This window comes from Condylostylus longicornis, unplaced genomic scaffold (assembly GCF_029603195.1).
Source record: "Condylostylus longicornis isolate FDR11 unplaced genomic scaffold, ASM2960319v2 ptg000018l, whole genome shotgun sequence".
Lineage (NCBI taxonomy): Eukaryota > Metazoa > Arthropoda > Insecta > Diptera > Dolichopodidae > Condylostylus > Condylostylus longicornis.
The window spans coordinates 12,352,696-12,379,488 of record NW_026577987.1 but is presented as its reverse complement, the minus strand read 5'-3'; the positions used below and the strand labels follow the sequence as shown (position 1 = coordinate 12,379,488).

Sequence of the window (26,793 nt, the reverse complement as noted above, 5' to 3'; positions counted from 1 at the left end):
TATGTGCTATGTTTATTTTGTTGTTGTTTTGCATATTGTTTTATTTGATGATTTTTTTTTTTAATTATTATGTATTGGATTTTGTATATTATTTATACATAATAATAGCATTCATTTTACAAATTTCATCTATTATTTTTTTTTAATTATTTTATATTATTATATTATTATAATGTACTTATTTTCTTGTTTAGACAAAATTTAAATACTAATTTAGATATGGCAGATTGTTATTTTAATAATTGTATTCATTTTTCTTAACGTCTTCCTTTCATTTTCTTTTTTTAAATTAAAATTAATATAATTATATGTGTTTTTTTTTTTTTTTAAATTTCGGTTTTAAATAGTGTTACATAATATATTTTTTCTTTTCTGTTTTCGTTTTTTGTTCCTAATATTTTATTTATTTATTAGTTAAGATTTTAATAAATTTTAATTTTCGAAAATTTTGAGTTTTTGGGATAAAAAAATTTTGTTTCTTCCTAAAAGTTAATTTTTACTTGGTGGTTTTTTTTTTTTTCAAAGAGTATAAAGTGAAAATGTTGGTGTAAAAAATTAATTTGATAGGCTATTTCTGGGAATAAGTTTTATTTATCAGAAAATAGAACAGAATATTTATGTTTTGAGAATTTTACTCTGAATTCATATTTGTGAAAATTTTGATTTGTGAAATGTTCTTTTCTAAACACTTTATTATATTTTGGTAAAACAAAAATTACACTGATTGCTTTTTAATTGAATAAATTGCAAAAAAAAAAAAAAAAGGAGAAATTGCTTTTCAAAACTAGTATCCAATATATTATCATTTGTGAAAATGAGATTAAGAAATTATGGTTTTAAAATTTGATCCTCTTCCAAGTCCTCTCAGTTTTTAAAAATTAGGATAAAATTTTAGCAATAATATAGCTTCTAAAATTCAATTTTAGTTATTGTTTATTATATTGTTCCATAAATTTTGTAAATTATATAATAATTGAGTTATATACAAATATATATTTTATGTATATTTTGTGCTGTAGAAGTTGTTGATTAATTATAATTGGTATATTTAATTGATTTTTTAAAAGTTATAAGACGTTAGTTACTTTAATTATTTAATCTTATTTAAGATTATCGAACAACATGAATTAAGCGTGTTCGTGTCAATAATAAAAAATTATTTAATTATTTTGACAAAAAAAAAAAAAAAACAAAAAGAAAAGACTATTGCAAGTTGTATCTGCGGATTTAAATTTTTGTTTTTGATACGGTTCAATTGAATCACATTTCCTATTTTTTCATTTCTTTTTTTTTTTTCAATTATATATTATTTTATTTGTACTATTACAGCAAATTAATTATGTAATTTTTTTTTTTTGTTTTGTATTTTAATCCCAAATCAATTAATATATGAGTAGCAAAACTATTATACTTTGCTATATTATTTGTGTATATTTTTGTTGCACATTATTTTGTTGTATATTTTTGTTTGACTTTTTTTTTTTTAAACTATTTCATTTATACTTATACTAAAATACTCATTTTGTAAAATAATTATACATTAAGTGCTTCAGTTCTTAATGGTTTTTATGGATCTTTAGAATATAAACAATAAAATATCTTATTAATTAGTATAATACGAATTTTACTAAAATTATTTAAAATAATAAGATTTTAAAGTTTTCAACCATTAAAAAGTAAGTAAAATTTTAAATTTCGTTTATTTGCTATCTGTTTCTTTTAGGAAATTTCTTTAGAATTTTGAAAAGAAAATTTAAAAGTAAAATGAGCTGCCTCAATCTAATATCTCTTGAAATTTGATAAAATAACAAATTTTTCCATTTTACTTTCGTAAGTGTTTCTTTTTTTTTTTTTTTATAAATACGTCTAAATTTGAGTTTATAATATTTTGCAAATAATTGATAAATTATATAAAATTTAATAATTTTCTTACTATTGGGCACTTAATATATATATTATACGATTGAGATTTATCTATAAATATAATAATTATATTGCAAGTTTGTTATATAACACTATTTTCTGCTTTATTTTAAATAATATTTTATTTTATTGCATTATACATATATAAAACTATGGTTGATTTTATGACTTCTTCTTAAACAATTTTCATTTTCTTTTTTCATTTTTTTAAGATTTATTCGTTATTATTTTAAATTTTTATTTATTTTTTTCTAAATTTTAATATTTGCACTTTTTGTTATTTAATTTTTTTTTTTAAGAATGCATATTTATTTATTATTTTCTATATTTATATATATATGTATACATATATATATAGATATATAATTAATAATTTTGTAAAGTTTTAAATTTAACAGTGGTGTTTTTGATATATAATTTTATTTTTTTTTTATTAATTATTATTATTATTTTTTTTTTTTGTTTTAGTTTATCTACTACAGTTCTATTATACTATATCTATGCTACATTAGTAATATGTTAATAATATTTATACAAATTATATTTTGGAAGTACCTAATTTTTTTTTTTATTTAAAATTAGTTTAATATTAAGTTATACTTTTGTGTTTAAATCATGTGGTATCTTTACTTCATCTTTAATATTTAGTATACTTTCAAAATTTTTTCTTTTTTTCATTTCTTTTTTATTTAGTTTCCATTTCCTTTTATTAAAACTTGTTATTTAACAAAAAAATACAAAAAAAGTATGTAAGTCAATATTTGTGAAAACGGAAATTTAAATAAACACGAATTCAGTCAAAATACAAGGTATTTTCGAAAACATTGTTTGTATTGCAATATCGAAAAATTAAGATTTACAGTTTGATTCAATATTTTGGGAGAGAATTAATTTAATATACCTTTTTATATCATTTTACTAATTAACTTTATATTTTTAAGTTTTTCTAAAAATTTTCTACTTTCTATTACTTTATTAATAATAAAAATTAATATAATTTCAAAGGAACACTGTGTCCGAATATGAAATCAATTACATTGGATTTCAATTAAACTTTAAAAAAGTGTTGAAGTTTTAATTTTTTTTAATATCATTATTTTTAATTTGATTTCTTAACCAGACGACTTATTGAAACGTTTTACTTAATTAAAAATCATTTTTTCGAAAATACCTTCTAAAATTTTTCGTATATTTTCTTTTTATTTTAATATACTTAATTAAAATAGTATAATCTATGAAATGAAATAAAATTTAATTTTCAATTTAAATTTTTCAAAAAAGATATGTGTTCTTTTATTATTATAATTATATATATATATTTTTTTTTTGTAATGAACGTAACCCATTCACAAACGAAATTCTTGTGTATTGCAATAATTAAATTAAATTAAAAAAAAAATCGGTATTTAACTTAAAAACAAAGGACAAAAAAATATGCTAAAATTGAGTTTAAGTTGATAGAGATTTAGTATTTTAAGATTATGGTTCCATTTTGGGAACTATAATGCTTTTATTTTAAAAATAATTTCTAATATCTACTATAAAATATATTTTTGCGCTTAAATTTAATTATTCAATGTTTATATTACATTCAAAATTTTAGTATTTAAACTATGTAGGGCTAAAATATCATCATTTTATATATATATATATATATATAAAAGTACGGAAGTAATTACAATATACTTAATAAAAATGTCATATTGAAAGAAAAGCGTTATCTTTCTTACTATTTATTTTTTGTTTCATGATTCTTTTTATATTTTAGTGAAAATTTAAAATAAATTTTACATTAAAATATACGTAAAAAAAAATTCATGGCAAACAAATAAAATCAATTTAATATTTTTCATAATGATTCAAAGGAGTGCTTCAAAAACTTTTTAGATATCCTTATAAAATTCTGACTGCTATGAAAAGAATCATTCAGATTTTTATATTCTTTTCATAATTTCATTAATAAGGTCACTTTCAATATTTTGTACTTAACTATTTTAATAATTTTGGTGTTGTGTTTTTTTTTTAGATGTTACTCTTATTGCTTTCTTCCTAAGATTTTTTTTAAGTTTTTTTTTTTTTTGATAAAATAAAAAATTGAATATTTTTGATATAGAATATAAAAAATGTTCATTGATCGAAGAGATTGCGTTCAAAAAAAAAATAACACACTTCTTCTTCGACAATGATTGGCAGCACTTTAAATTTTATTTATTTAAAATGTTTAAATATTTTATAATATTAAAATTTGAATTTACTATTAAAAGGATATTTTCTTAATGTTAGAAAACAAAAAGGAAAAACATGAAAAATATTCTATGCTTGTATCTGAATTTTGTTTTTTGCAATTTTTAAATTTTGAAAATGCTAGATACTTTAAGGAAAGATTAGATGATATTTCATTTTAAAAAAGAGCTTACGTTACTTTAACTTTTTTTTTGTAATTTAAATTTTTTTTTTCAAAATTATTGAATTTTAGTTTTTCATTTCTTATTGTAATTTTGCATTTTGAAGTAAAAGCTCTCACAAAATTTTTTCATTAATTTAATTAAAAAAATGATATTATTATGAATTTTAATAATTGAAATGTTTCTTGAATTTCTATATTTAATATTTTTTAATATTCATTTTTAAAATAAATAGCAATTATTCTACCAACTTTTACGTATGTATTTTATGTAACTCAATTATTTAGCAATATAAAAAAAAAATACTAATTATAAATTAAAATTGAGAAAAAAAAAATTTTTTTTTTGCCCGTTTATTATACAAGTAACTTAAAAATTTAAGCAAAACTAAAAATAATAATAATATTTAAAAAAAAAAAAAAACTTAATATAAAAATTTTTAATTAAGAACTATACTGAAACAACTTGATAAATGGTTATAATAATAATAATAATTATACGTATAACTATTAACTTAAATGTTAGTATGGCTGTCTTAAAATCACATGCTATTTTTTTTTTTTTAACGAAATTTGAAATAAAATCTTATAATGCAAAAAGATTATAAAAGATATTAAGGATAAATATAATAATTATAATATGGAGTTTTTTTTTTGTTTTTACTTTTTAAAAATTAAATCATTATTTTGAATTAAAATATTATTTTTAGAAAAACTTTTAAAGTAAATATTGTGCGCGTGTTTTTTTCTTCTTTTTTTTTTTATTTATTAAATGTCTTAAAAATTTAAATGTAAATAATAATAGTAAAATAAAGATAACAAAAAAAAATATGTATTGTATATATACATTTAGGTAGATATAATATATTTATATATATATATATGTATGCATATGTAGATACTGCAAAAAAAGGAAGTCCTTTAATTGTTTTACATATAAAAGTTTATTTTTATTCTTACTCTTTTAAGTATTTTTTCTTTTATTCACGTATGTCTTCAGTGTGCTATTATATAAATTTATTTATTATTTTTTTTTATTTTATTTTAAAGCTTACTTTTATATATTGCATATTTTTAGGCAACACTTTTTTTTTTTCATTTAATTTTCATTAGTACAATTAATTTTTCAATTTGTTTTTAAGGCGTACAAATAAAATAGTTTATTTCCAAAGAAAATTACAGAATAGCAACATTCAACAATTATTTTTTTTTAATATAAGAGTGGTTGGTGGCATGTGTTATAATGTAAGACAAGACGTATACGAGCAGATTATCTTTAAAGCAAGATAAGACAAAAATTTTAGTTTACATTGGTATATATAAGTAAGAATAAAATTTTAATATAAATATAGAATATTGTAAAATATTCGTCTTTTATATTTATTAATGCTATTCTAAATTTCCAGAAATTTAAATTTATTTAATATATTTCTTTAAAAAGAAAGTCATTTTATTCTTAAATAGGATGTGAATTAAAAAAAATTTTTCGGGGAAAAAAATGTAATACATAATAATATTATAATCCAAACTAAATTAACATCCAATGTTTTTTTTTTTTAAATTTTATGATATTTAATTACTTAAAACTGATTAACATTAACAAACTAATTTAAATAAAAAAAAAAAATACACAAAAAAATTGTTGAAGAGAAATTAAAACAACTGTTGATAAAGCGTTTAAAAGAAAATAAAAAAAAAAAACGATCGTAATAAAGAAAAAATTATTATTAGCACATTTTTAATTTAAATTTATAGGATTTTCTCCTTAAAGATTTAAACAATTTATTTATTTTTTCATTAATTTATTATTTATTTTCAATTATTTTTTTTTATTAGCTTAGAATTAAAACTATAATTTTAAAGGACGCATTGTTGTTTGTTTATTTTTTTTTCTTTTTCTTTCTTTCTGAAGTATAAAATTTAATTTTTTACTTATGTTTTTTACTTATCTTATATTGTAATCTTATAAACAGAATAATTCTAATATGTTCACGCTAACTTTCTTTTAATGTTTTATATAAAACTTAAAATTTTGTTTTAATTTATTTATTTATTTACTTTTTTTTTAAATTAATTCAATTGAATAATATTAAAATTAAAGATATAGAAATACTTTCATAATTATTTAGAAGAGTATTACTAGATAATAGAAATCAAAATCAGTGATTGTTTATTTTGTACACATGATTTTTTTTTTTTTACGAAATATAAAATGTTAATTAAATTACATGTTATTTATAATAGTAAAAATTAATTAATGTCTATAATATGCAGTAGAACTATCTTTTGCAATTATTACTTATAAAACAAAAAAAAAACAAAAAATATTGTCTTTTATAATTTATGAATTTTTATATGAAGCAAAGGCAGCAAATTATTAAAATTTATTATGAATAAATACACAATAATAAAAATAATAATAATATGTTGAATATTATTTTATTTTATAATGTAAATATATCGTATAATATATTTTAATATAAATAAATTATTATAATATCAGAGAATATAATATTTGTCTGATTTGTTTATATGTAAATTTAGATTATTACAACACAATGTTATAACAAACAAATATTTACAATAAATTTTATTGTAGCAGTCTTAACATTTTCAATTGAAAGCTGCCAAAATAAAATTAAAATTACATATTTCTGAATGTTATATTAAAACGATTCTATAATTAAAATAAAATTCGACAAAATTATTTAAAAATGAATTAATAATAACGAAACGAAGCCTTAAGACAATTTTACTGCTCTATATAGACTATTTTTTTTTTTAAACTAATTTTGAGTTTTAAAATATTAAACAATAATTCATCATAATTTTACATTCCGTAAAAATAAACAACGAATAAAATTATTATAAAAGTTATTTAAAAAAAAAAATTAAAAATACAAATACTTTTAAATTCTTATATCCTACTTTTAATATTTATTATTATTTTCTATATTAGTTTTTAATTTTATATTATTTTTTTTTGCAAATTGATTACATGTTTTATTTATAGAAATTTTCTAACTTTTAATTTTGATTTTTACATATTTTTAATTTTTTTCGTAAATTTTACAAGTTATATTTATTTATTTTTATATTTTTTATATTCTGATTTTATTTTTGTTTAATTTTTATTTATATTATAAATATAGGATCTAACAGGAGCTGGATTAGTCATAACTGTTTTAGTTTATACCAATCTATTATTTATCATGTGCTATAGTTATATTAACATGTCCTTGTTGCTGTAATGTAATTGGTGCATGTAAATTTCTTTCATGTATTAGAACACGATCTTGAAGGACTCTCCCATGGAGAGTACCACGTTCTAAAACGATTTTTGTTTTAGTTTTATTTTCTGTTTGGCGTCGTGTTTTTTATTTTAATTTTTATTTGTTTTAATATTTATTTACGATTTTTTTTATTTTTTTCGATTATTATAATATTATTTTACCATTAATAATTCTTTCTTGTATGGCTCTTTCTTGTAAAGCTCTGTGTTCTTGTAATGCACGATCTTGTAAAGCTATTCGTTCTTGTAGTGCTCGCCGTTCATGTATTGTACGGTCTTGCATTATACGATCATTAATATTCATACCATTTGCATCATTTATTGCTAAAAAATAAATCAAATTTTTAAGATGAATTAAATAAAAAAAGCATATACACATATATTTTTATAGGTATATAATTTTTTTTTTTTCAATAATTTGAAATTACTTAATGTTGTTGTAGTTCGAGATCCTTCCTGGTTACTTAGCGCTATAGTTCTTGATTCACTTGGTGATGATATTTGTGAAACGGCTGGTGATGAGTTAATGTTGTTTAAATCTGAGACATATCTAAAGGTGTAATAAATGTAATTTTTACAAATATGGGGAAAAGTATAAATATTTTAGATGAAGCTAATTTAGTATAGAATATTTTATAAACTTTTACGTATAATGAAAAAAAAAGAATAGATGTTGAAAGAAAAAGAGAGAAAAGAATAAGGTAAATATTCCAACCTTAAATCGCAAACTTGCGAGCTATTCGAATCGTAAACTTCACCAGATTCTGGTGTGCTACCAGCCCCAGATGCTACATCGTTTATAGTTTGTATACTATTAGCAGTTGTTCTTTCTTGTCGGTGTACTCGGTTATGATGTCTAAAACAAAACATTAATTAATATATTTTTTTTTAAAATATTTAATAAATTTAAAATTAAAATACCTAATCAAATATGAATCTCTTATAAATGTTCTTCCACAAACATTGCATTCAAAATTTGGACCAGCTGAATGGGTACGAATATGAACAGCGAATTGTGTTTTACTAGTAAATGTCATTGAACAACGATCACAACTTAAAGGTTTTTCAGAAACATGGGACCATCTGAAAATAAATAATTGAATCGGAATGTATTTTTGCAAAAAAAAAAAACAAAATTAATTTTTTTTTTATATAAAAGTGAATTATTCTTGTTTATACAAACCTATGTGCTGTAACATAGCTTTTAACTGCGAACGTTTTATTGCAAATATCACAAGCATACGGTCGTTCACCTATTTTAAAAAATACAAGATAAAAGAAAAATATTTAAAAAGGTTATTTAAAAACAACAATAATAGAATTTCTATCAAAAGCGATTTTAAACAAAATTTAAAGAATCAGAAACATTTTTTATATATACATATAGCTATTACACAGAAAAAAATTATTTTAAATCAAAAACGAAATTAATTTAAATTAATATTTTTCGATTTAAAACATCATTCGCCACAATTTATATTTATAAAAATTGTTATGTACTTAGAAAATAAAATACACAAAAAGAAATATAATTAAAAAAAAATTAAATTTAACAGCAATTAAAAATTCTAAGTGCTCTAAAATATTTTTTTATATTTTTTTTTTTAATAATCAAACAATTATAAAAGTCTTAGTGTCATCAACTAATTTTATTTAGGATTCTTTAAAACTAGTTTGTGAGTATTATCGAAAAATATTATCTAAATTTTCATTTAAACTTTTAATTTAAATTAATTTTTTTTTGTTTTAAATAATTTCTAGTTTTTTTTTTTTATTTTTTTTTTTTGAAAAAAAAAAAAAAGACCTGCCTGTATGAATTCTTTTGTGTATATTTAATGTCGATTTTTGAGTAAATCTTTTGCCACATACATCACAAGAAAATGGTTTTTCACCAGTATGCATTCGCGTATGTATATCTAGGTAGGTTTTCCGATAAAATGCTGCAGGACACTGTTCACACTGGAATGGGCGTCCCTGAACTATTTATATATATATATATATATACATATATATATACATTTTGTACATATATGTTACATAGTTATTCATACAAATATAAACGAATATAAATATAGAAATAACAAAACAAAAAAAAAAAATTATAAAATGTTCAATTATTATCAAAAATTTATTTTTGATGATTTTATTTCAATGGTAGTCAAATTTTCAACTCCAAATTACTTAATAGAAAATTGTGTCGTGAACCTACACATTTTATAAAATCATATTGCAAAAGCCGCTCTTCATCTATTTCAAAATCTATTTTTATTGAACTAAATAGTATTTTATGTGTTATAAAATTTTTAGAAAATTACTTTACTCTTACTTTATTTCATATACGTATATATACATAATTAAACATATATATGTATTACACATATCTAATATTAAGCAATAATTTATTGTTCATAATTTGGAGTTGAAAAAAATATGATTAAAAAATTTCTTTGAGACTAAATAAATGCTAAAAAGAAACCCATAAAATTTTCATATAGAATTTTTAACTTTAATTTCAAATACTTTATGCAAATCTAACCTAATCTTTTATTCACTCTAATTATTATATACCATTGATTATCATAAAATTATTTCCTATAATTCAGCATTTAAATAGTCTTTAAAAAAAAATGTTAATGAATTTTTTTCCTTTTAATTTTTTACAAACTTTATTTTTAATGGAGAATAATGAATACTTATAATTTATAATAATTGAATGAAATTTTCAAAAATACAAGATTCCAAAAATATCCACATTCGAATTTATGGTTTATGTATTTTTCATTATATACGCATTAATTAAGAGAAAATTTAATTATTTAAAATCCAACCTCTGCTAATTACAATTTTTTTTTCTTGTAATTTTCCATATATTTTTTTCTTAAGTTTTCCTCATTTATATATATTTTTTTTTTTTAAATTTGGAAACAAAAATTTTATTTGGTTTCGAAATTTCAAATGCTTATCTTGCATTTTTGATTTTCAAACAATTTAATTTATTAACTTAAAAATAATTACTGATGATAATTTTAAATTTGGAATTTAAAGAATTGAACACTTATTTTATCTGCAAAATAAAAGTTTTATTTTTTAAAATTTTGCGTTAGGTGTCGTTCACAGCAATAAAAATGTGTTTTATCTTTTTTAAATTTACCATAATTTATTTTCAATAGGCAACATTGATGCATTCTTTTTTTATGTTTTTAAATAAAAACCTTTAAATATTTTATATTAAAAAAAAATTTATTTAATTGACATAAGAACAAATATTAAAATGATTATTTAAAGTACATACATACATATATATAAAATCAAATTTTATATTAAAAAAACATATTATATGTCAAAATATGAGAAAATGTTGCCGTTTATAAATAAATGTTATAAAGAAAATTAAAGAATAGCATGTAAAGGAATAAAAAAAAATTTTTTTTTTTTTAATTTCGAATAAAAAATGATTTGATTTTTGTGTACATATTATTATTAAAAAAAAAAAAAAGTATATTAATGTGGAGATAATGAATGTAAATATTATTATGAAAGAATTTATAATAAATTAATTTAAATTTTTAAATATAAAAATCAAATTTAATTCGTAAATTTATTATTGAATTTGAAAAATATACTATTAATATCAGCAATTATTTTTATTGTAATTAATAATTTATAGTTAATTATATATGTATTTATTTATTTATTTTTTTTTTTTAGGTATTCAGTAAAAAAAGAAACTGTTTTGTTTTAGCATTATTTTATATATAAATACCGGATGTATGACTGAGCATATGCAAATTCAATGCACACTTCTGTGAGAAACTTTTTAAGCATGTTGTACACTGAAAAGGTCTTAGACCTATAAAAAGAAGATCGAATAAAAAAGAGAAGAAAAATAAAAGAAAAATAATGAAAAATGACACAAAAAATTAAATTGGCAGAGGAGATTTTTTTCTTTTTTTTTTATATTTTATTTTTTCATGATGAATCTGTAATTTTTTTTTTATTTTTCGAATTTCATTTTAAATAATTTTACTTTTTTTTTTTGAAAATATACTTTTAATAGATTATTTTTTTTTATATCAATGATATTTTTAAAAATATAATAAGAAATAAAAAAAAAAATTAAAAAAAAAACCTAAATATGAATTTTGTTTTTTAATTTCTAAAATTTTTTCTTTAATTTTTGTGTTGTTGATTGTAAATTATTTATTATTTAAATTATAAAAAATAATTTCTGTTTTAATTTTAAAATAATTTTTTTTTTAATTTACTAGAATATTTTACATTTAGTATAATTATTTATTGTATGTATTTCATTCAATTTCTTAATTTCTTTTAATGAGAAAACATTTTTCTGCTTTTTATTTTACGAGTATCAAAATTTTTCTACAAAATTAAGAAAAACCATTATCTGTTTTAACAAGAAATTTGATTATAAAAAAAAATGTTTGTTTTGAATATTGCAAAATTTCTGATTCTTTATAAATTCGATTTTGAAATTTACATTATTTCGATTTTTTTTTTTTTTTGAGATTTTTAAGAAAAGTTTCAAATAATAAAATTTCTTTCCTTTTGTTTTTGCGTTTAATTATACAAAAGTACACAAAAGAAACATTTTTAGAATCTTAAAAAAATATTATCTTACTAGTCGATATTATTAAATTTCGTTTTAAAATTGTAAAATTCAGATTAAATTTTTATATTAAAATACAACGTATATGTATTAGGTAGAACTACTACATGGCTATAATTTAATTTTAGCTTAAATTCAATATTAGCACGAAAGAGAGAAAATTTTCCGGATTTTTAATTAAATTTTATAATTTTTTATAATAACTGATTATATTTTATGCAATTGATCAATGAATATAGAAATTTAATAAAACTAATTGTGATGACGAAGAAACAACTTATAAATGGTGAATATTTAAATTAATTTTCAGTTCTACATTACAATAATCCGGATTTTAAATTGAGGCAATTTAGAAAGTCTAATTGATTTTTTTAAAAATTAACATGGAATTCAATTCATGTCAATATTACTACATTATTTTGAGGTAAGGTTTCCAGTCTTTTATTTGACATTACTGCAATTTTGATATAAGTAATTAAAAATTAATCAAAAGCATATTATAAGTGCTTTCAAATAGTGTATTTATATTATTTTAATATTAGTGAAGGATTAAGTATAAATTAATTGTAGTTTGAATATAATGACATTTTGTCATTTCTGTACTGCAAATACTTCTATTACATATAATGGCATAAAAAAAACTTTAGATTGAAAAAAAAAATGTATTATATCAACTATACATTATAAATGTTAAGGTTAATAATTTTTTTTAAGATTCGTAAAAGTTTAATGATAAAAATTATTGTGCTTTTCGAATGAATTTTTTCTTAAAATTTCCTTTTTTTTTTGTATGTAATTTCTTTTTTTTTTTTTTAAACTGACCTGTATGAATTCTTTTGTGTATATTTAGTGTAGATCGCTGTGAAAATCGTTTTAAACATACATCACACTCGAATGGCCTCTCGCCTGTATGTGTACGTTGATGAATATCCAGATATGGCTTCCGGCAAAATGCGGCCGGACATAATGTGCATTGAAATGGTCGTATCCCTACTGTTTATATGCAAAAATAATATTTGGACAACAAAAATAATGTCAGTTTATTTTTGTATTTTAAATTTTCAATTTTTGTTTTTTTTTTTTTTTATTTAATTTTAATTTAACTTTTTATTTTGTTTTTCAATCAAATTTTTAATTTTTCATTGAAATTTATAAAAAATATTTTGTTTTTGTGAACAAAATTATAAATTAAAGAAACAATTTAGAATTTTTTTTATATAAAAAAAATAAAAAAATAAAATTATAAAATAAATATAAAACAAAAGAAAGAAAATATTTAAGAAAAACGCAAAAAAAATTATAATTATAGTAAAAATAATAAAAATTTAAATAAAAAATATAAAAGAAATTTTGAAATAAAATATTTAATTTTACTCAGAAAAGTATGTGATATATATATATTTTTCTTATGTTCTATTTAATGTTCATATTGATATAAGACGGAATTATTTTAAAAAATATTTACAATAGTTAGAATTATTTAAAAAAATTGAGTTTTTTCCAGAATTAACAAAAAAAAAGTGTTGTCGTATAGTATAACAATACAATTCATATTATGACATATTGACAAATAAATAAACATCAGAATGCATAGGATTTCAATTGACATTCATTTGACATTACAAAAAAAAAAAAGATACATTATAAAAAAAAATTGTTCTTTAACATAAAATTATAAAAACATTCAAAAAGGGTTTGGTTATTCGATTTTGATTTTAATATTTCTATTTAAATAAATTAAAACATAAACATATAAAAACCTTATAAGGAATTTAATAAATTCTTTTTCAATCAATTGGATTTGAGTAGCTGAGAAATTAATAAAATCATTCCTTGATTTTATAGCAAATAAATAAGTGACTAAAATAATAAGAACAATATTAATTTAAATAGAAAATACGGCAGTTTTTTAGTACAAATAACGTGAAAAATTTCAAACTAAAAACTTCATAAATTTGATTTTACATATTTTATCGAGAAATTAAAATATTTTACAAAACACAATATAATATTTTAAAAGTAAATCGAATTGGTTATCGTCATATTGAAAAAAAAAATTTATTTTCAACACTAACGAAGTATGTATATAACAGTTTTAAAATTAGGAAAAAAAAATTAAGAAATTATAACATATATCATCACCGAATTTAACATTTTTAATTATTCCGAGACCTCATATTAAATTATAAAAATATGAAAAAAAAAACCCCCGTTTCTTAAAGACTGGTAAGATTAGTCCAAATTTTTTTTTTTATTGCAATGGTGCTTTTTAACATTTTTACATATTTTATATTTACAGTTGCACTACTATATTATTAGCGACGCAGTGTTTTCTTGCATTGTAATATTTTTATACATACATATATAATATTAAATATTGGTTTCTTGTTTTCTACCTTAATGTCATATGTATATCCAGACAATCTAAATAAATTCAATTTTCTGAGCTTAATCAAATATTTTCTAATTTAATTGTATTCAATTATAATTTATTCTAATAATAAATTTATTTATATTCAACAATATTAAAAGTGTTGGGCCGAATTAAAATAATTTTGATTTCACAAAAATTTTGTAATTTTAAATAATAAAAATTAAATTAATGAATAAAATACAATAATATAGAAGTTTTTTATTTTTTTTTTTTTAGTTTCGATCGATTTTGATTATAATCAAAAGTTTCGTTTATAAAATGAAAAGCAAATTAAAATGAATTCTGTTTTTTTTTTTTTTGTTTTTTGAAAATCTATCTTACCAGTATGCACAGTTTTGTGAATATTTAGTGAAGATTTTTGTGTAAAACGTTTTCCACATATATCACAAGCAAACGGTCTTTCACCTGCATAAATTTTTGTATATTTTTGATTTGTTTCTTGTTTTATTATTTATATTGTAAAAACTTATAAATTTCTTGTAAATTTTTAATTTGGTTTAAATTTTTTTTTTTTTGTAAAAATATTTTTTTCAATTTGTCATTTTTTTTTTATGTTTTATATAAATTTTATAGATTTTATCACCTGTATGAGTTCGCATATGTATATCGAGATAAGGTTTCCTAGCAAACGCGGCAGGGCATTGTTCACAATGAAATGGTCGATCTTGAACTGAATTCAATAATAATAACAACAACAATAACAGGAAATAAATTACCAAGAAAGAAAAAAGAAAATCATAAAAAAAAAATATTAAAAATAAGTATAAAAAAACTTAAATTATTAAGTATATTTTGTTTTGTCGTTATGTATATAGAAAATTTTGAAAATTAAATGAATTTTTTTTTCCTTTAAAAATACCCAATTACAATATAATATTTTTAATGTATATATGTAGAATAGTCGAATTTTAAGTTAACTAAAGTAAAAAAAAATAAAAAGAATTGTATATTTTTGTGATATTAGTTTAGTGAAGTACATATAAGATTCGAATTCCTAAATCTAGATTTAATGTCAATTTGATTTATTCAGTATTATTGAATATGTCAAGTTGACGTTAAATTTTGTATTTCGATTGACATTCATTTTACCATAATGGTAAAATATAGCAGGGATTTTAATTTTTTTTGTGGAATTTTGCTTTTTGACAATCGTAAATAAATAAAATTTTTTTATTAACAGATTAAAAAACTCTAAAAAGATTTTCATGCTTAAGATTTATAAAAACTTATTTTAAGATTTTTCAAATTATATGAATTTTAATTGATAAGAAAATTACTTATTCATTCGTATTTAAATATTTTCAAATATTTATGGAAACGGGTTCAATAATGATTTTTGAATAGTTTTTGAAATATGTGTAATAATTTCAGACCATACAATTTAACAATTACTTGGGACTACGAATATTTTTTTGTATATAATAAAAATCTTCAAATATTTGTATTAAACCCTGATAACATTAAAAAATTAACAATTGACATTGTTTTTTTCAATGTTTCATTAATTATTTGACAAATCAATGTTTTTCACTTGTTAAAATGATCGTGTCAACATTAACCTTAAATTTTCATGTTATTTTTCTTTAATATAAAAGATATGGTAATTTATTTATAAAAAAAAAAAATATATTAATGAGTGCGTTTTTTTTTGAGGAATGTAAGGACACTCCTATAATAAGTTCGAAATAATTTAAAGTATTTTGTAATGCCATTTGGTGTTAAAAATCTTTTTTTATGAGAGTAAAAACTATCCTATGAAATTTAGGCATCAACCCCACTTGCGGTTTTATATATTATCATTATATATGTACGTATGTACATTTCTATAAAATAAAAATTTAAATAAAGGCCTCTTCCAGAATAAATGTACGTAACTACTTCATTAAACTTTAACATAAAGGTAATTATACCTTTACAGGTATAATACATAGAAGTGTTGTACAGTTAGAATTTTATACTTTTGGAATGTATATAATTATATAATATGTATATAATTTTATGTAAAAGTAATTGTTTAATATAATATATTTATCATAATTTAATATAATATATATAATATATGCATGTATGTATTAATGTGTATAAAATAATTTAATTAATTAATTGTGTTTAAAAAACGTTTAATAAAAATCAACACTTAAATTTGTGCATTTTTAAAATCAAGTCCAATATAAAGAGTTTTTTGCTTTTTTGTTTTAAAAACTTTTTTTTTTTTTTTTGTAAAAATAATGTAGGTATATAAAAAAAAATTTTTGTATAATATAGAAAAATACTTATAGCAATTTGTATACTTATACAAAATATATGAAAAAAAAATTAGTAAATAAAAGTATATTACAAATATACAGTTATATAATAAAAAATAGTTTTATATAGAAAAGTAAATAAGAGAATATAACAGAGAATATTTACAATTAAATTTGGTTTGTAAATTAGAATGAAAATTTGTGTTTTTACTGCCGTTCAATTAAGTGTATTTGTCTGTTTATATATTATATAATAGGTATGTATATGTGTATTTATATATTTAATTGTTTATTATGAATAATATGTTTATTAATTAAATAGAAAATTGCAAAAAAAAAATAAATTATCAAATTATCAAAGAATTTATAATATTTTTTTTTACATATAGAGGAGAGAACAAAATAGTGTAAACTTTGTATTTACAAAAAGTAAATTTTATAAATACATTGTGTTTTCCAAAAAAAAAAAACTAAACCTATATCCTTTTTTGAAATAAATACTTTAATTATTTAAATTTTCCTATAATCCTGATCTAAAATCAAATTTATAAAATAACAGTGTCTTTATGTAACATACAGGTTTTACATTTTTATTAATATGCGGTATTAAAAAGTCATAACCATAAGTTCAACTATATTTTATATGAATATTGATTTTTTACATAATTGTAATTTTTATCTAAGTAGCTATATGTACATTAAGTATACATTACATCGTATACATTAAGTATGTCGTATACATTAAGTATATCGTACAATTTATACAATCAAATATTTAAAATGGTAATTAAAATATTGCTTTCCTATATAATTAATGCCAGTACAAAAAGAAGTTTCTTATTTTATATTAAAAATAAAATTATTTTCCGGATCGCATGACGTCAATGGTGAGAACATTACATACACATTTTGTTTTCAGTTTATTTAACATTTTTTTTTGTATTTTATATATGTTTCGAAGTAAAATTCTGTATATAGATGCCAATTTTAAGATTATCACAAACCTTGTATAGTTTTTTATATAATTTAGAAAATTTCAAACTGCTGTTTAAAAAGATTTTAACCATATTGAATTTTAATTAAACGTGGAGACTCTTTTCATAGATATACGCGTTGAAATCAGTATATAAAGATATTCTTTATGCAAATCTTTTTATGTATATATATATATATATATATATTAAGTTTTCTTAAAACTATTAATAATGATATATGAGATATATATGCAATATGATGGTTTTTTTTATAAGAAAAAAAATAATTATAATTATTTTTATTTGTATATAAGAATATTATTAGAAAAAAATTATTTTTTTTTAAGTAATATTTAATAATTTAATTAATTTTTTTTTCATTTATTTATATTTTTATTTTGTAAGGAAAAACTGACCAGAATGCGTCCGTTTATGAATATTCAATGTAGATTTTTGGGTGAATCTTTTAAGGCATGTTTCACACTGGAACGGACGTTCTCCCGTATGAGTCCTCATATGGATTTCAAGATAAGGTTTTTTGCTGAATGCAGAATTGCATTGAGTACACTGGAACGGTTTGTGCATGCTCCAATAACCTGGAACAATTAATATATATATAAATATATTTGCGGTCAGTTTATATTGAAATTATTATCTTTTTTTTTTCTGTGTTTAAATTTTTATTTTATATTTCATCTTGTATCATTTTTGTTTTTCTAAAAAATTTTCTAAGATAACATTATGTAATTTTTTTTGAAGGATTACAAAAAAAAAATCAGAATTACAAGGAGTTAGTAATTTTTTCTTTAGAAATTAATGATGGAACTTTTTAATTTCAATTAAAATACCATTCAATATTCTATATTTAAATAGAATGAAATTTACTTGATCTGTGATTAATATATAAAACAATATGTCTCATGTATGTATAGCGGCAAACAACTGTTTTCGAAATCTGATTTTTTTGGAAATCGGAAAATATAAAATTCACCCAAAAAGCTAGTATATATGAATTTAAATTCAAAAAATTTTAAGAAAAGATTAGCTTATTGGTATAATGACTTATATAATTTAATATCTAATTAAATTTTATTAATATTGTAAATAATTTAAAAATATTGTTAAGAAAATATGACCAATTTTACTTTCGGTGCTTTTGTGAGGTTGTTTTTACATGCACGAAAAAAGTTATTGATAAATAAATGAATATAAAAATAAAATTAAGTTCTACAGATTGAGAACTACTGTAAAAAAATTGGTAAACATAATATAAAATGGAAGATTTTAGAATATAATTACTCATATTTACTATAACAATATACATACATATAACAAATGTATTACACATTTGTATTAAATAAGATTATAATAAAATTGGCCCTAACGATAAATTTTACATATCGCTGTTGACTAAATTTAAAATTAGATGGCGTTCCCATATCATAAAAGAGAAAAGACGCGTCCAAAATCAAACGCGTCATTCTTAAGTCATTTATTTTATTTACCATTAAGAAATTCACCAAAGGAAAAAAAATTAATATTAATGTTACATGATATGTCAATTAGTCTTGTTTCTTTGACACAACAAGTCTTGTTTTAATATTTGAATTTCGAAATTAAGAGAACAATATTTTTTTTTCAAATATTAAAAATTTATTTAGTGCAACAATTTGATAGTTGGAAAATTTGTAAAACTGCATTGTTATGAAATATTAAAAATATTTTTACGGTGCGCGAATTCTTTTCTTGTGATTATAGTTATTGAAATGGACAAAGAAAAAAAAACTACAATATACCACATTAAACATGAGTGTAAATGTTACATTAGGGAATAAAATGGGAATTACTATAAGTTTTAGATAAAATTATTAATCGTCGAGTGGCAACCTATTTATTTTATATCCAATAACACTCAATGGAAAAGGTAAATTTGTGCTTATTTTTGAATTTTGTTGTTCGCAAAAAAAAAAAATTAATAAATTTCTAATAATTTTTAACTTATTTTTAAGACGATGCAGTTTATATTTACAGTATGTGTAAAGAGAAGAACATACAAAAACAACAAAAAAAAAATAGAAACGAGAAGATTTTTAATAATTAAAACAAAAATAGAAATTAAAAATAAAAAAATTAATAAAAAACAAACAAAAAAAAATTATAAAATTAAGAAACTGACCAGAATGCGTCCGTTTGTGAATATTTAGTGTAGATTTTTGGGTAAATCTTTTAAGGCATGTTTCACACTGGAACGGACGTTCTCCCGTATGTGTCCTCATATGAATTTCTAAATAAGGTTTTCTGCAGAATGCAGCACTGCATTGAGTACACTGGAACGGTTTATGCATGCTCCAATAACCTGGAACAAGTAATAAACAGCGGTCGGTTAGATTTTAAAAACGAAACCAAAAAAAAAAAAAAAACAAAAAAGGAAAAAAAAAAGAGAAAAAAGAAAATTAACAAAAAGAAATTCAATTTTATTGTAATTTTTTTTTTCTTTGTTGCTTTAAAAAATTTTTCTATTAAAAAGTGAATTTAAAACATTTTTAATCAGAAAATTTTTTATGAAATAAAAAATTGAAATTCAAAAACACATTTAAATGAACTCTCAAACCAAAACAAAAGTTAAAAAGGGAAAACGGAAATAAAAATGTGTTTTTATTTTTGTTCTTATGTTTTTTTTTAATTGATTTGTAAGAATGGGGGCAATCTCGTAATTTTTTTTGTTAAAATTGTCTTGTTATTTTTTGATTTCACTTTTCGTGTATATTTAAAGTTAAAAGTGTATTCAATTATTATTAAAATAAATAAAATCTATTAACATTAATATCAAAACATTTATGTAGACAAAATAATAGGAAATAGGTACTTATTTTGTAAAAACAATATTTGTAAATCATAAAATATTTATATATATAAAAATTATGTACATAATCGGATAGAACTTCACTTTTTGATCAAAAATCGCGATTGTATATAAAAATATGCATGAATTTAAACAATTCTTTTCTGATTAAAATTTTTGTTTTAGCAGAATATATGTATATGTACAATATCAAAAATTTTTGATTAAAAAAGAAAATAATTAACTCATACTAGTACATGAGAATCTAATTAAAGAGCTAATTTTCTATTAAGGGGCATATAACCAAGTCACAATGTAGTCATCATATAATTATAGAACTTTATAAATTAAGATTTTCTATGTAAAATACTTTGATATTAAATATTGAAAATTGAGACAATCATCGAAGTTATTTAATAAAACATATAATGTATGTATGTACGTATAATCAGTGCGTTTATTTGAAATATGGTTTGACCGTATACAATTATCAATACATATATGTAGCTTTATGATATCTATAATAAATTATATTACGTCCACGGAATTTAAATGATCTTGTATTAAAATACAAAATTATTATTTTAATTATTTTAGATAATATTTTTTTTTCTACTAAAATATAATTAATTAAAAAAGGGAATTTTTATAAAAAAAAATATTTCTGCGAATATTATGTTATATTATTACGATTATTATGAATATAAAAATGTATGTATATAGATTTATATTTTTTATATATATTTATAAAAAGTAATACGTTGAATATTATAATATTTACATTTCATGTTTGTAATATTTAAACATTACACAAAATTTAAATTTTTACATAATATAAAATAAATTTACATATATAAAGCTTTTCATGCAAAGTGAAGTAATATATATATATATATATATATATATATATATTTATATATGTATATATATTTTGTACATAATAATGAAGTATATAATTAAATGGACCACTGTTTAAAACTTGAACCAAAATTAAAATAATTTATGTTATGGATATTTTAAAAAAATATTAAATTTTGTTTTTAAATTGTAGAAACATTTTTGCATTAATAAAAATAAATAAATTTAAAGAATAAACGAAAAAATTACAAAACTATGTTGTTTGTGTGTTCGTTTAGCTTTTTATTTAATTTATATAGCTTGTGTAAATGTCTGTATGTAGATTTTATTTAGAAAGAATATTGTTGTTTATTTAAGAATATTAACATTTCATAAAATCATACAATTTTATTAGTAAATATCAGAAATATTTTTTATAAATATAAGAATGAATAAAAAAAATAATTAAATTAAATATTTAAAAAAAGATGCAGAACAATATTGCATTTAAGAAAATTTATTATTTTTATCAAAATTTCAAAATAAAGTTTTTAAATATTAAAAATTTAAAATCCTTAGATATATATAAAAAAAATTTGTTTTTAAATTCCTAAAAGGCATATATTTGTAATCCATTCAAAAAAAAAAATTCAATTGATTGTTTAAATTATGTTAACTCGTTCATTTCTGAAAAAAAAATCATTCTTTTCTAAAATATGTAAAAGAGAAAATAAGACTTTTACATATTAGAATAAGTAATCACACAATTTAATCAACAACTCGTGACTTCTATAATAATTGTAGGTCTTAATATGCTAAACAAATCAGTATTTAGGTATAACTTGTAAACTAGATTGTGTAAAAAATATCGTATTAATGCAATTTTCAATTTAAAGAAAATAATAGAAAAATAAGACTGTATTTGTCAAATTTTCGAAACATAAGAGCCTCTCTGCTATATACATAATGTGTAAACAATTTTTGAGTCAAATTATTATTTCAACTCAAAATACACGAACTAAAAATTCTTGAAATAAACTAAAATTATTTTATAAGTTTTATCTATGTATTCATTTAAGCCTCAAAGCTTTAAAATATTTTAAATTAAATAATTTTTTTTAAATAATCAGAAATAAGCATAAGTGTTCGAATAATTTGTAATTTGCTTTGTGAATTTTTAAGCGATTTTTTATTGGAATTTATTTATGATTTAATAATTAAAAAAAATTATTATTAACTATGCATATATTTCGTTTGAAAATTACTTTTTTTTTAATTTTCTTTCATTTACAGTTTCTATTCTCAATTTCTATTTAAATGATATATGTTTTTATATGCCTTTATTAAAAAATTTTAAAGATTTATAATTAGTTTGTAATTGTGAATTGATATGGAAAAAAAATTTAACAAAAAAATATAACAAACATTTAAATTTTTTCTTTTTTTGGTCTTTGTTAATTACTTTCAATTATAAATGTTTGAAAAGAAAAATTTATACGTTTTATATTAAAAATATATTTATATAAAAAAACATACAGTAATGTAATAAAATATTTATTATTTTATAAAATTTTATTAGTTTTTAAAAAAGAATTTAATATTTTCATGAATGTTAAACATTATAAGAAATCTTTATTTGTTTTTTTAATAATGGTATATTAAAAAAAACAGTTATACACTAAAAATTTATTCTATACCTTAAATAAGAATTTTTGTAATAGTTCGACAAATTAATATTTTAACTTTTAAAATATTAATTAAAGAAGTTCGATTAATCAAATTCTGAATTAATATTTGTATACATATGTATATGCTAATAATTTATCTTCATTTCATTCTCTTATTTTATCTTTTGATAAAAACTTTTCTATATTTTATTATTATTCTGTATGTTATAATATATTTGAGGAAAAGAAAATTTTAGCAAGCGAAACATGTAATAATTTGTAAATAGCTGATTTTGTAGAATTTCATATAGTTGCCAAAATTGTAGCTTTTTAAACGGTAAACCAAGAAAAGATTTTTAAATGAAATTTATTGTTTTAATATTTTCCAAAAAAAAAGGTAATTGATTCATTTGAAAAAAAAAATTAAATAAATTTTAAGGTTATGTCTATTCAATATTTTTAGGCAATATTTTTCAACATAACTTCAATTGTATTTTTTAATTTATATTTGATAATATTTTGATAATTAAAACGTATTCTCATTTTTATTCTTCATCTTAAAATTTTATTAAATTTTGATCTATGTATGTATGTGTTTTAACGAAATAAATTTAATGTTCAAACTTTTTTATTGAACGTTATTCAAATAGTTCTTATAAGTGTCATACAACTTATTTATATACGTATTTCAAATAAGTGCCATTTTTATATATATATACATATATAAAAGAATTTTAATAGTTTAAAAATATTTTGAAAATTTTTTAACTATATGAAATTTTTACTACAAAAAAATTAAAATAATTTGAAAATTTTAAGGAATATTGTAAAAATTTTAATAGAAAAAAAACTATGTGAAAACAATTAAAGGAATTAATATTAATAAAGAAATTCAAAAAAAATTTATTTAAATATTTATGAAACTCTTCTTTAAATTAATTAAAAAAGATTTAACAAAAAAAAAAAAAAATTAGGAAAAAAATTTTCTTAAAAAAAAAAAGATTTTTTTTTTTAATTAAAATTTCTAAACGAACCCGTATGAATTCGTGAATGCAATGTTAAGGCGCACTTCTGTGTGAATGTCTTCAAACAGACGCCGCACTGGAACGGACGTTCTCCTGATAAATTTTTATTTGAATTTGAATAATGGAAATTTTTGGTTTTGTTTCTATTTTTTTGTTTATTTTTAAAATAAGTAAGTTTGTTTTTTCTTTTTTTCAAATCAAATTACAATATCAATATAACAATTTTTTTTTTTATTAATTTTAATAAATTATTTTATTCATTTTATTTAAGTTTTAATTATTGAAAAGAAAGAAAAAACGATAAAAATGTATGACACCAGATGTTTTTTTTTTTAATTTTTGAATTGAAGTAAAACTTAAAATGAAAATATGGGAAAAACAAAATTATGAGAAATATTAGAATATGCGAAAACATGAGAAAAGGTAAATAGAGTGTAGCATAAGCCGGGAAATACAAAGCTCTTAAAAGTGTTTTTTTTTTTGTGTTACTTTTTGTTTTCTCTTTCTTTCTCAACAAATTTGTAAAATTTTTGATTGGAAATTAATTAAATAAAAATTTGTTCAATTAAGTAGCTTCAAACGCAGTTCTGGAGAAGAATTTTTACAAATTAAATTTTTCTATAACTTCTTTTGTCAGTCTAAACATAAGTTTGATTTCTATTGTGCAAAGTTTAATTTATTTCTTATAATTAAAATGAATTTAATTAATTCTAATATTTAAACTTCTAATTTTGTTGATATTAAAGTAGCCCAGTATGCCAGTCAAAAATTACAGTCAGTCACTTAACTTTTTTAAATATTTTTTCAAAAGAAAATTTGCATCAATTCGGGGAAAAGAAGAGATTCGAATCAAGTAAGAATCATGTGAGCACCAATAAAAGGTAATTTTTCTGAATTGAAGAAAGAATTATTTTAAAATATTTTTTTTTTTAGAAAGTACCAATATTACATTCAATAAATATTTTTTTAAGCGACTTCAACTTATTCATAAATATTTTCACAATTAACAAAAAAATATATACATATATATATATATATATATATATATACGAGTATATATATACATATAGTAATTTCTTAAATTTTTATTCATAATGTAATTGATATAAAGAATATTGAGAAATGTAGAACTTAAGTTTATAGGTAAATGAAGTATTCAAGTTAAGTATTCAATAAAATATATAGAAAAGCTATTTTAAATATTTTTCGTATTTTCCGGATTATGATTTACACATACCTATTTTAATAATAAAAATTTAATTGAATAGGGAAAATCAGGATTGGAGTGTATACATTTTATAAATATTTGCAAGAATTTTGAAATTTTAATATGTACTAATAAAATCTGTTAACTTTTTAATCTTATATAATATTTTTTCCCTATAATATTATGCGAAACACTCCAGACCTGCATATTTTTTTGTTTCTTTTTTTTTCCAATTCAATTTTTAAAAATATTATATATATGTAAAACCGTTTTATGAAGCTTTAATTTTTATGACTTTTTATGAAATTTTGCAATTTTTTTTTTTATAATTTAATGCCATTTTTTATTTTTGGATTGATTGAAATAAAAAAAAAAGTTAGTTTTAATGAAATAATATATAAAAGTATATTTGATCTATTTGGATTTATTTCAATTAATGTAACCATTTTATTAAATCTCTTCAAAGAAAATATCTGAACATATTAATATTTAAAATAAAGCAATTTTTGAAAACAAAAATTAAAAATATAAATTTGTAATTAAATTAGTAATAGTAAACAGATGTCGCTCAAAAATAATATACATTTTATGTATTAATGTTTTCCTTTTATTTATTTAAGACAGTATACCAACACATTAATGGAAAAACTTATTTCCATTAAATATGTTTAATTTTAAATTAATAATTTCTTTACAAAAACTTTTATTTTATGCTCTTGTTTTCGTAAATTCGAATATGAACAATTAAAATGTCATTTTAATAATTATAAAACTTTGACAATTTATATTATTGAGTGACATCTATTACTAATTATTACTTATATTATTGAGTGACATTTTTGATGTTACTAATTATTACTTTTTTATTTTGAATTTTTTATCTTATTGATATTACAATAATTCGATAATTTTCTTTGATTAATTTAATAAAATCGTCAAATTTTCATTAATATTTTTAGCGAATTTCTTTTTTTTTTTTTTTTATATATAAAAAAGTACACATATACGTATGTATTACAAAATTATAACAATAATTAATGATATAAATGCTTCTAATTGGACATGATTTTTAATTAAAGAAATTATTATAACAAAAAAAAAAGAAAATAGTAATTACAACTATTGAAAAATATTTATAAAATGAATAAAATCAAATTGCAGAATTGATTTTAAGTAAAATTAAATAAATTATATCACAAAAATAATAAAAATTAAACAGAAATTGTATATATTTATTATATAATAATAATAATATAAAAAAATTTTGAAAAGTAAAACAAAATATTTTAATTTCGATAAAATGTTTGTTATGTTA

General features: G+C 18.7%; 1 protein-coding gene across 16 annotated transcripts in view; it reads right to left on the bottom strand.

The window, feature by feature from the left end:
* Positions 1-6,881: 6,881 nt before the first annotated feature.
* The window catches only part of LOC129606546 (zinc finger protein ZFP2-like), an 83,395-nt gene continuing 63,483 nt past the window's right edge, over positions 6,882-26,793 (bottom strand). For 5 of the 16 annotated variants that reach the window (XM_055516920.1, XM_055516921.1, XM_055516919.1 and 2 more), the window contains 14 exons: positions 24,281-24,364; positions 20,077-20,256; positions 18,317-18,496; positions 15,264-15,350; positions 15,002-15,085; positions 13,069-13,239; positions 11,383-11,469; positions 9,428-9,598; positions 8,803-8,872; positions 8,541-8,702; positions 8,335-8,475; positions 8,048-8,169; positions 7,782-7,943; positions 6,883-7,655 (listed from right to left, as the gene is read on the bottom strand). In XM_055516920.1, the coding sequence (XP_055372895.1) occupies positions 7,531-7,655; positions 7,782-7,943; positions 8,048-8,169; positions 8,335-8,475; positions 8,541-8,702; positions 8,803-8,872; positions 9,428-9,598; positions 11,383-11,469; positions 13,069-13,239; positions 15,002-15,085; positions 15,264-15,350; positions 18,317-18,496; positions 20,077-20,256; positions 24,281-24,364 (1,826 nt within the window). In that variant the 3' untranslated portion in view covers positions 6,883-7,530. Of the gene's footprint in view, positions 7,656-7,781; positions 7,944-8,047; positions 8,170-8,334; positions 8,476-8,540; positions 8,703-8,802; positions 8,873-9,427; positions 9,599-11,382; positions 11,470-13,068; positions 13,240-15,001; positions 15,086-15,263; positions 15,351-18,316; positions 18,497-20,076; positions 20,257-24,280; positions 24,365-26,793 lie in introns of those variants that run through there. The other 11 variants (XM_055516935.1, XM_055516925.1, XM_055516926.1 and 8 more) reach the window with 11 other exon arrangements.